Genomic DNA, 12,207 nt, shown 5'->3' on the forward strand with positions numbered 1-12,207 from the left:
GCAGCGCCCACTGGCTGGGGCGAGCTCACTGGCTTAGAAGCTCTCGTTTGCTCCACACATCGTCGTTGTGGCGTCGTTTACTTTGTTTGCGTCGCTCTTTCCCCGTTATATTGACTACATATAGGTCGGTAAGAAATAAAATAATTTTTCCACCACCGAGTACCGAACTAGATGCAGCAGAGTGAAACGCCCGTCAAGGCTCTATGCAGCTGTGGTAGGGTCTCCGATGTGACAAGCGGCCGGCCGGCGCGCGGAGCCGTTGATTGAAGTGGAAGCGACGGTGGCGCCACCTATTTTTCAATAGAAGATGTGTTATTGGGGAGCCAGCGCTGGACCCAGTCCCCCTATGTAGGGCACTCTAAGAAAAGGCGTCAGAATCACTACGACTGCCTATTGGTAGTGGAGCTCACGTCAGCGCTTACGTCGTACACCTTCCACCATAGCCACTTCAGTTTTGAATCAGCGCTTGCATCCAAGTACAACACGCAATTGTGCATGCTTGAAAACGCAGAACATTGCACATGTTCGAAGACGCTCCACTTGTACCGACGGCCGACTGTTAAAGCCGAATAAAATCCTCATACATCATGCAGCTCAACAACTCATTGTGCAAGCTCGAGAACATAGAAATGCGCATGCAGTTGCCTGCATACAAAGGAGCGTGAAACCTGGATAATGTGGTCACTGTCAACGCGACTCTTTAAGGCAAAAGACAGAAAATGAAGATATTGCTGGGCATTCTTGCGACCTATATTCTTGTCTGCCTTGTTCTTACGGAAGGTGAGCCCAACCTTATAATTTACGGAAGTACAAATTCTGAAACCTCACGCACGTCATGTTATATCTCTCCTTAAACCTATTAAACCTTCTAATTTCAAATACGCGTTCTAAATGCTCCGAAGGGCTACTTTGCTATAAAATATACACAACTGCTTCAATATTGCTGTTTTTCTTTCCAACGCGTAAGAAGCGACAGTGTACACACTAGAAATGCTCAGCTGTGACATAGTTTTACAGATGAATAGCTGCTTGAAAGCATACACTATGCACATTCGTTGTATTTTCAGCGCGTTTATTAAATAAATAAAAGTGCGACCTATTTTTACCAGGTACCCTTGTGCCATCTTCTAAGGGGATAAGGGAAATGACAAGCAGTGGCGTCATATGTATCTTACACGGAGGTGACAATATAGTTTGGATGGACAGCCCAGTTGGCCTAATAAGAGAGCGCACGCGTCTAAAAGGCATGGGTGTGATCAAAGAATATTTAAGAGATCACAATCATAAATAAAGCGAAATTAGCACTTTCATGCATAGTTGTTTTATACATGCACATTCTTGCATGTTAGGTGAAAAATTTGGCTCCGAATTTGCTAATTCGCTAATTCGTAGTTTGTTTATGAAATAGCCGAGCTTATAGGTCCCCGTACTGGAGCGATTGTTGCACGATAAGATTACTAACCTGTACGATGGAAAGCGCTTGCGGACGTCATGAACCCAAGAGCTTATTTCAGAGAATGATTCTGTCTGCTTCAGAACATTCTACTTAAAACGAAATTCCGGCCGAAACCATCCAACTACGCATTACGGTAGTAATGCGGACACCAATGAAGCAATGTAGCGATGCACCATATTGCCGATACAGGGACGCGCTATGTATGATGTGTGTATGCAGCCGGATTTCTCTCTTGCGCTTACTACTGAACACAAGCTTAAATGTTCAGTAGCACGATTAAACGTGCGCGCAAATGTTAAACGTGGGCGAAGACAAGTGGCAAGGAAAAATGCGTCTCCTGTTTCGTCCACGTTTAACAGTCGCGCTCTGCAATTACCATTATGAGCCACCAACTTGCACAATAAACCACACTTCGGAGCTACTGAACAGCCTGCGCTCTGTTAACGTCGCAAGAAAGCGAAGTCCGCACCTAGCGCATGTCTGATTATGTATCCAGCAAAAAATTGCTGGAGCTCATATCAGTAGGGTTCGATTGCACCTAGCATCGGGAACATTTTGAATGGTTCTTTTTTTGTCATTGTGGAGCCCCACAGGACATAACTAGTGATACATACTCAGTGACGTAAGTTGGCTTCAAAGAAGTTCATTCGTTCAGTTTCGTGCCTATGGGTATGGCTCAGCTCACTAGAGGAATCTGCCATTGTAAAGCGGAACAAGCCCAGTTCCACAAACCAATTGACGAAAGTTGGCATCAAAGAGGGAGATATATAAAACTTTACTGTGTCCTTCATCGGGTAACGGTGTGGCGGGTGCGGGAAGACTAACCCCTAGTGTTCCCCTTCCTCAGACGGTGGCCAGAACTTGTTTTTTGTTGGCGTCTTCGGCCATCCGCACGGCCCATGGCTGCTCTTCCGAGTACAAGCTGAGCAGCAAAGTCTCCCACTGTTCGGCCGTAGTAATGATTCGTGTAGTGTTAGTGCGACCCGTGTTGGTGGGTGAGACTTTGGGGCATGGGAAGATATTGTGGTAGAAGTAAGCGTGGGCCTCGCAGGCTTGCCGGCTGAGCCTTTTTTTCCCTAAAAGGGCATCACCAAAGCGTTTCTGCCCGAAGTCATGAGCGAGCCCTGGTTATTTTTGAACCACATACGGGCACTTCCGACACGGATAAAACGACGTTAAAAAGCTGCGCAGATGCGCTTCATTCAATGTGGCGATTTACCAAAAGGTAACGTCTCAACCAGTATTCGCCATCCTCATTCGCTTTGCCTGAGAATGTGCGTGCTACTAGGTGAAGTGTCCAGTAACAATCTGGCCATGAGCGAATGTTTTCTTCGGCGGTTTCTCTGCGAACGTCACCTGGTTCGAATGGCTCATGTCTGCGTCTCCTGTTTGCTGCACCAAAGGCGCAGATCTTCGGTTGTCCAGTGCGATGTACCCGCCACCTCCACGAAAATTTTTATGGATGGGATGAATTTTTCCAAAAAATGATACATGGTGAGCCTTGCGCAAGGGGGAGGCTCACCAACTAAGACCAACTAGCAGCGGCCAACTTCTCTCTTTTTCTCTTCGTTCAGCTCCGCCGTACACTCTGGCAATATTATACCTCGTTCAAATGTAGAATAAAGGCTTTCTGTGTTGCGTCTATAAGGTTCTAGTCTACCTTGAAATGCACACTAACAGGCCATCTAACTATTGCACAGCACGAGGGCTGAGCCGCATAGTCTCATCACATTATTCCGTTCTCTTAAGAGGAAGCTTTAGCTCAAGTGCTCCTATCTAAATACATGTAAAAGGAGAATTCGTTTTTCTCGGCAACCACTGCACCAAATTTGACGAGATTTGTTGCATTTAAAAGATAAACTTAAAATCTAGTGACTGTTGGTTTCGAAGTTTTGAGTTAGATTGTCAATTTTTTATTAAAAATTGGCAAAAATCGAGAATTTTCAAAAAACGAAACTATCAAGTTTACAACTCTGTAACTCAACAACGAAAAATGATAATACAATTTTGTGAATTGCATATAATAGTACATCTAAAGCGGACAAAATTGATATGTTACACATGAATATAAAAAAAATTATTAATATAGAAATACAACTTTTGCAAAACCGTTGTAACCAACGTAACAAATTCACGTAAGATGTAAAATGACATACTGAATTTGTCCGCTTTGAATTATCTAATGGATGCCGTTTGCAGAACCGCGATATCGGTTCTTGATGCAGAGCTATGAATTTATAAACTTCGTGCTTCTATTTTTTTCAAACGGTCAAATACTTGAAAATCGTTTTAAGAAAATTCAAGCCCTAAATCGAAATTCCGCTTCCAACAGTCACTAGAATTTAACTTTATCTTTCAAATGCGACAAATTTCATCAAAATCGGTCCAGGGGTTATCTCATAAAAACGTTTTTGCGTTTTACATGTATTTGAATAGGCCGCGTCGGAGTTGGGCCCGAGCTAAAGCTTCCTCTTAAGGTAACTGCTGTGGTAGAGCAGTCACAGCTTCTGAATCGCAAGCGCCAGGTCATGACTTCGAATGCTGCCCAAACCAATCATTTCTGATCTGTGGAACTTTTTGATGACATACATTTTCAGCAAGAACCAAATATAAGTTTGCGTAAATTGTGATGACCTATTAGAAAATTTTTATTGTATTTGTAGGTCAGCTGAGAAAAAAGAAGAGGATGTGCTCAGGTATCCAAAAACAGTCGAATTGCTTAGGTGATAAAGTGGGGTGGCAGTACGACAAAGAGAAGGGAAAATGCAAACCTTTCCTTCTTGGTGACTGTAGCAGGAACAAGGGTTTTCCGACATGCAGGAGCTGCATGAAGACATGCAAAAGTAAGGAAAAATTTACCTGTGTGCAACATCAATCACAACTCTTTGTGTTTCATATGTGTTTCACTTTATGGTCTTTACCGTTCAAGTTGAATAGTAGGGGAATGCATCTTTGATTGAAAATTTTCATGGTGTTCATTCAAATACATCACAGCTAGAACATTGAGGCTTGCTGCTATGGTGTTTTAGCGCACAATATTTTGTAAGTTTCTGGTGACCGATGAAATTTTTTGTTAGTGCATATCGTAACTCGAAAGATTGGGTTACTCGGTCACCCGTTAGCGAAATCGGTCTCGCTCAATTTGTGATCCGTTAAAGCTTCATTTCTTAAGCTTAGGTCTTAAGCTATCATAGGGCCTATCCACATTGGTTGTTGCTCAGCCTTTTGAGAAGAAGCACCCCATTAGTGGTCTACCCGGTGCCTGCGCTGTTATTTTTCCGCTGGTGCGCATGTAGTTACATTGATCATGTGATGTGGTTCTAGCATTTCATTTTAGCATGCAAATTTATATATATATATATATATATATATATATATATATATATATATATATATATATATATATATATATATATATATATATATATATATATATAGTTGTACCACCGACCACGATTGGTAATAGTGCTATCGCAAAACGCCCATCAAGGAAATGGTTCGAAGAGGAGGTTTTGCATAATTTATTTTTTCCTTACGCAGCAACAATGCTCGCCTTGTGGAAAAATTTGAACTCCTTTTTTTGTATATGCTTTGCTAAGGTACACTTAGACCAAGGTGTTTGCACAAGTTACTTCAGCTTGGCACGGAATGCCTTGGACTATGCAATGCATACCTTTTTTTGTCTTTGCTCGACGGCAAGGCTTAGGCCCTTTATTATGTGATCCCGAGTTTGGTCTGGGTCAGTAGCTTCAAGTACAAGTCCTGCCGGGCTAGCGGCCTCCTGCCCTAGCCTGGCCCGGGCCCACGACTTCAAGTTCGGGCCTGTCATGAAACTGTTCAGATGGTCAGACCCGCGGGCCCGGCCGGGGCGGGGGCGATCCAGGTTCCGGGTCAGCCCAGGCGCTTGGAGTCCTGTAAGTCGAAGCATAGATTGTGATAGAAAATTATTTACAGCTACACTAAATCAGCAGAGCAATTTGATCCGCCTGAACAACAAATAAAGATTCGTTCACTAACTAAATTAACAAGCATAGTGTCACGTGCGCACTGACAAGCACAAGAATATCTCGCGGATGACCGAGAACACTCGCTGTTAAAGTGACGTCGTGAGGAAGAGCTGCAGGAGCAGCGAGCTCATTCGTGGTGCTTCTGGCTACTTTAATGCAAATTATGCGGCGAGAATACAGCGTGCACAAGGCTATGGCTGCACCTTGGTGCACATATCCCTGGGTGCACATAGACTCCGTGGCCATCGCATATCGCTTTCAAGATTGGGCCCGCGGCGGTGCGCTGAGTGGCGTCGTACGCACCCGACGCCGTAGTAGGACCCCGACCCCCCGGTGCAACGCACCATGAAAGAAGGCGCGCTTCCTCCCTCACTTCATTTCTTGCGCCTACGAGATTCAATTCTATTCAATCCAATTCAGCTTTATTCAACATCTACCACACGTTTGGAGCACGGACAAAAAAGACTCAAAAGGCTTCACTGGGTCCAAGCATCATAGCATGGCATACAGTGGCATGAATTCCATTTATGTAGAGGAGAAAATCAACTTGCAGGCAATGCAAAAAACTTATAGAAATATAAAGAAACTGTTGTATACTGATATCGCGTGTCACACTACATTTTCATGATAATCGCTTATCGGCCACGCAAGCAGCAGTCGGCAGATCACATGTTCATCACCTTATAAAAAGGGCATGGCATCAATAAACGTTGTCTGTTCCACACTGGCGTCCGGCTGATACGCTACAGAAACTATACAAGACACCTCTGTACGTGCGTAAAGATAATCGGCAAATATACAAGAACATTGTGTGAAATTCACTAGGTCAGAAACGGAAAAAAGAGAGAGAGAATACAAGTAGTGTTTCAACAAAAAATAAAACAATGCAGAATTATACATTTATGTTGCGCAGCTGACTCAAAGAGATCAATTCTATACCCGTTACATTTTTGGCCAACTCATTTACCAGCGTTGGTAATTAGTACCTCAGCATTTGCTTACCGTAGGTCGTGCGTAATCTATGAACTTTCCATATTTCGGTATAGCCTGTGATATATGTAGTGGAATTTTTTTGGAAACACTACAGTGATTTCCGGAGGTAATTTTTCTTGTTCGTCTCCAGCTTATGATGTCAAAGTAGTCTGAAATTTTACATGCATTGTACATTAACAAGCTTAAGCTCGTTGAACATGTCCTCTTTGTAACTTAGGTAAGGAGCTTTGAAAGCGGGGCGTATTGCACGCTTCTGAAGGGAAAGATGTTTCGTCACATTTTCTTTAGTTGTTTCCCAATCTAGTGTTCCATAGTTTAGCGCAGAAAGAAACAGAGCATTCTACAAAGTAGTGTCAATAATAAGAGGGAACGTAAAGCAATGTCGAGACATGAGACCAAATATTGCGGACAGTTTTCGTCAATTGATGTGAGCATCCCGGACAAATTATTGGATAAAATCACGCCAAGCGTTTTAGCACTTTCTACAACTTTTATTTCGAAATCTTTTAGGTATAGTCGGGGGATATTGCAGTATTTATTTTCTGGGTAAAACAACACTGCCTTGATTTTACTAATGTTTAGCTTTAATTCATCGTTTGTAGCCCACAAGTGCATGCGATGAAGTGTTTGATTGGCGCGAAAAGATAGGCATGCGACATCCGAGCCGGTAATAAATAGGCTAGTATCGTCAGCGTATCATATACACTTGGCGGTATGATCAATCTTAAAAATATCGTTAATGTAAAGAACCAAGAGAAAAGCACCCAAAGTGCTTCCCTGTGGGACACCGAAATTAACTGGTTAACACTTCATGAAAATTTCTAGTATTATTTCTTTTTGCATGAGCAGTACCAGCTCGGTAGATTTGTCCTTCCTGAAGCCGTACTGCGAGTCTGCATGTTGTAGCGATCAGTAAATGAAATCGTTTCTTCAAGAACATTTCAAAAGACTGGCAGAATAGAGGTTGGACGGTAGTTTTTGCGATCACTCCAATCACCTTTTTTGTAAATTGCTGTAATTTTTGCACATTGCATTTTGCGAGGAAATACCGCACATGAAAGGCAGTCGTTAATTATATGTGTTAAGCAATGTGCGATCACGTCAATAACGAATTTTACCGGTCTTATCTGCAGATCCAACACATCTGGGGCTGTGCTGTTTTTTAAACCCGTGTCCCTTGCAATAACTTCCAATTTAAATAGTGTGCGCAGAAACATTGTATTATCGCAGCGCGGCTGCATGCAAGACAGGTTGTCACCTCCAGATGATGATGGGATATTAGAAACAAAGGAATTATGAAATGCGTTCGCTAGTTCTGCTCTAGAAATTTCCACGCTGTCTTTCAGTACCTTTCAATAATTCAGTAGTTTTGGCACATATCGTATTTAGTTTGTGCCACATTTCCCCAGAGCGTCGGCTCGAAGAAATTAGGCGGTTATAATAGCACCTGTTTTTAGCAGCATGAAGTTCTGCAGTGACGTGATTTCTATGTTTTTTGAAAGCCCTAAGCATATGAGGACATCTAGTTTGAATAAATGTTTTGCATAACAGCTCTGATTTACTTTTTAGATGCAAAATGTCAGTAGCTATCCATGCCTTAGTAGCTTTATTTGGTCGGTAAATGTTTTTCGTGGAAAGGATGAATCGTAGATTGATGTAAAATTTTCCAAGAACCTGTCGTAAGTGATTTCCGTATTACGGTCACTCAGAACATCACCCCAACCTAAATCTGCGACAGGTTCACGAAAAGAGGTTAACGTGAGAGAGTTAATTGATCTGTTAGAAATGTGTGCTACTGGTGGAGTGGTCAACAATTTTAGAAGATTCATATACAGAAAGAAATCTTGGAAAATGGTCGCTCAGGCAGCAGCCAAGAAAAACATCAGTGTTCCTCTACTATTTGATGAATGATAACTCATATTGACCAGAATGTCCCGGCCACTATTAAAGCGCATAGAGGACAACGCCATATCGGCCGATTCATGAAGAAGGTTATATGCATTCTCGTCACCAAAATGATAGTGAACATCGGATTATATCTGACTTCACATTTTACTGACCCTTTCATTGCATCGATTGTACCTGATATCAACAACATTGCAGCTTGTGAAACTGTCCTCGTGTTTGAATGCATCCATGATAACAGTCGCTGCCAAGTGCCGATATCATATCCATTAGAGAATATTTCTACAAAACAAAATGCAAAAATCTTGCGAGGTTTATGTCTCGGTCTACGCCTTCGTGTTTGACTTAGTACTGCCTGACTGGTTTCAACACTTTCTGCTAAACTTTGCTTTTGTTTCTGATAGGGCACCGTAATCCGTTGTCTTCCTATTGCTCCATTTTGAAGTGTAGTCGATAAGTATGTAGAGCTGTTCATTGAGTCTGGAAAATGGCATGTGTCTCTGATCCGTGCGACTTTTTCGCAAAGATATGCCCATTACGGCACCATACGTATTTCCACCCATATTGCGCGCTTTTTACACAAAGCCATCCCGCGGAGACGTTTTAGTGTCGGACATAAGTGGTCATCACTTGCCTTTTCAAGCAAGGCATCTCACTTCTGCCGTCGCGTGAACTTCACAATAATGCAGCCTGGCTTGTTTCTAGGATGAACACGGTGACAAGCCTCTATATTATGTGGTGCAACGCTAATCCCTCAAAGTTGTCCAAGTTTGCAAAAACAGCAGTTACGTCCTCGTTGGGGCTTTCCTCGATACCTTTAATTTTGATGTTTTCGTTTCTAGAATGTTGTTCGAAGTGTTGTAAACGAGACTCCGCGTCTGCAAGGCGTCTGCAAGTTTAGCGCGTAGCTTCCTACTTCCATCCCTCAGCTCAGCGTTTTCCGCCTTACTGGCCTTGTAATTCTGTCGAATGACTTCGAAGACACCATTCATGTGATCCATACTGCGAACATCATCATGAAGTTCTCTTCGCAGTGCTCGCATCTGCACGCGGAAGTCCCTTACTACTGCCTCACAGACTGTCTTTAGCTCCTGCCGTAGTTCATCTCTTAAATCATTGATTGACTTCTACATAACTAAAGACAGTATCAGCACAAACAAAAACACACGCAAAAGAAAGGTGCAAAGTAAAAACTAAGCAAAGGCAACAGTGACAGTAAAAACAACAAGAACCAAAAATAGCACCACTGCACAAATACTAACCTGTAAAATAGGTCACGTACATGCGCGAGATGCTTTGATCGCTATGCTGCCACTGCTGCCAAAGAAATGCACGCCCGCTGGATAGCTCGTTTTAGGCAGTCCGATGATACTGACAGCGCCAAAGGCCGCCATTTCCAGATACGCAGGTGAACCTCGCGGTGTGCAGGCGCTGGCAATGCGCAGAAGTTGCAGTCGTCCATATGCGCTCAGAGGAACCAGCGCAACCAGGAGCAGCGGCAAAATATGAAGCGACTATCCTCGGCTCACCCTCCCCCGCTTTTACCCGCACCCACACGACAAGGTGCAGGGCCACGATGTTATCGCACTTGCATTTGTACGTAAAGTGACGGCGAAGGCGACAACTGGTAATGCGCCTCCAGTGTGCATATAATTGCTATCGCAATAAATCCTTTGTTGTCCACATATAATCCATAATTTCATACTTCTTTTGCAGCAATATCTTCCGTGTACAAGAGAGAAAAGGGTAAGTTCATGCTCGTTTCGGTGCACCACACTGCTTGGACGCCCAGGTTTTAGACATATTCTATTCAGGCAAAAAATATATATATTACGACAATCAGACATCTGAGAGCTACTGAAAAGAACATCACTTAGCTTTTGGAAAATTTATTCTCTGCTTGCACATTATGAAGAATACTGTATTTTGAATAATTAATTATGATTGAGGGACATAGATGAAGAACTATTTACGTTAGAATCGCAGTTATATGAAATCACATTTGTTAGAGAACGGTAAAAGACTTCATTATAAATGTTTTCATTCAATAGGCACGAAAACTACAAAAGACGAAAACTATGCTGGCATTTGCCCACCTCTTGAATGACATGGAAAAACCAGAAAAGAATGAAGTTGAAGATACTTTTACTTCACATTTGTGCACCTTTTTCTCATGGAAATAAAGAAATAAAAATAGCAGCGCTTACAATTTTTATAAATTTAGGGCTTTATTGTCTTTTTATTACTCATCTGAATGCCTCAGTTTTGCTCCATCACGACAATGTATAGCCAACGGCCAACGAAGTCAAGGAAAGCATAGCGTTAATTAGCTTTGGTTCAAACAAAAGTGCAGAAACTAATAAAGAAAAGTAACAAATCAGAGTAGACGAAAAGATGACTGCTGCCGGTGGGAGCCGAATACACAACCTCCCCATTACCCGTGCGGCATACTTCCGCATTATCGTCCTATTTCCGATAATGGAAGAGACAAGAGACGATAGTCTAGAGGGATTCGAAATCCCACAGGTAACGCCGGAAGAAGTAAAGAAAGCATTGGGAGCTGTGCAAAGGGGGAAGGCAGCTGGGCAGGATCAGGTAACAGCAGATTTGTTGAAGGATGGTGGGCAGATTGTTCTAGAGAAAGTGGCCAACCTGTATACGCAATGCCTCATGAGTTCGGGCGTACCGGAATCTTGGAAAAACGCTAAGATAATCCTAATCCATAAGAAAGGGGACGCGAAAGACTTGAAAAATTATAGACCGATCAGCTTACTGTCCGTTGCCTACAAAGTATTTACTAAGGTAATTGAAAATGGAATCAGGAATACCTTGGACTTCCGTCAACCAAAGGACCAGGCAGGATTCCGTAAAGGTTACTCAACAATAGACCATATTAACACTATCAATCAGGTGACAGAAGAATGTGCGGAATATAACCAACCTTTATATATAGCTTTCATTGATTACGAGAAAGCGTTTGATTCAGTCGAAACCTCAGCAGTCATGGAGGCATTGCGGAGTCAGGGTGTAGACGAGCCGTATGTAAAAATACTGAAAGATATCTATAGAGGCTCCACAGCCACCGTAGTCCTCCCTAAAGAAAGCAACAAAATCCCTAAAAAGAAAGGCGTCAGGCAGGGAGATACGATCTCTCCAATGCTATTATCAGCGTGTTTACACGAGGTATTCAGAGACCTGGATTGGGAAGAATTGGGGATAAGAGTTAACGGAGAATACCTTAGTCACTTGCGATTTGCTGATGATATTGCCTTGCTTAGTAACTCAGGGAACCAGCTGCAATGCATGCTCACTGACCTGGAGAGGCAACGCCGATGGGTGGGTCTAAAAATTAATTTGCAGAAAACTAAAGTAATGTTTAACACTCTCGGAAGAGAACAGCAGTTTACGATAGCTAGTGAGGCACTGGAAGTGGTAAGGGAATACATCTACTTAGGACAGGTAGTGACTGAGGATCCGGATCATGAGACTGAAATAATCAGAAGAATTAGAATGGGCTGGGGTGCGTTTGGCAGCCACTCTCAGATCATGAACAGCAGGTTGCCATTATCCCTGTTTATAGTTTATAACAGCTGTGTCTTACCAGTACTCACGTACGGGGCAGAAATCTGGAGTCTTACGAAGAGGGTTCTACTTAAATTGAGGACGACGCAACGAGCTATGGAAAGAAGAATGATAGGTGTAACGTTAAGGGATAAGAAAAGAGCTGATTGGGTGAGGGAGAAAATGCGAGTTAATGATATCTTAGTTGAAATCAAGAAAAAGAAATGGGCATGGGCAGGACACGTAATGAGGAGGGAAGACAACCGATGGTTATTAAGAGTTACG

General features: G+C 42.7%; 1 protein-coding gene across 1 annotated transcript; it reads left to right on the forward strand.

The window, feature by feature from the left end:
* The first annotated feature begins 623 nt into the window (after window positions 1-623).
* On the forward strand, window positions 624-10,557 carry LOC142587940 (uncharacterized). Its single transcript, XM_075699320.1, has 4 exons — window positions 624-780; window positions 4,120-4,299; window positions 10,078-10,107; window positions 10,413-10,557. The coding sequence occupies exons 1-4, from the start codon at window positions 720-722 to the stop codon at window positions 10,466-10,468; spliced, it is 327 nt and encodes a 108-aa protein (XP_075555435.1). The 5' UTR covers window positions 624-719; the 3' UTR covers window positions 10,469-10,557.
* The last annotated feature ends 1,650 nt before the right edge of the window (window positions 10,558-12,207 follow it).

This window comes from Dermacentor variabilis, chromosome 7, assembly GCF_050947875.1.
Source record: "Dermacentor variabilis isolate Ectoservices chromosome 7, ASM5094787v1, whole genome shotgun sequence".
Taxonomy (NCBI): Eukaryota; Metazoa; Arthropoda; class Arachnida; order Ixodida; family Ixodidae; genus Dermacentor; species Dermacentor variabilis.

Bases quoted from the DNA above. Each gene is read 5' to 3' on its own strand.
- LOC142587940 (XM_075699320.1), top strand. From the start codon at position 720: ATGAAGATATTGCTGGGCATTCTTGCGACCTATATTCTTGTCTGCCTT. The intron at 781-4,119 runs GTGAGCCCAACC...TTGTATTTGTAG, and splicing joins CTGCCTTGTTCTTACGGAAG to GTCAGCTGAGAAAAAAGAAG. The intron at 4,300-10,077 runs GTAAGGAAAAAT...CTTCTTTTGCAG, and splicing joins CTGCATGAAGACATGCAAAA to CAATATCTTCCGTGTACAAG.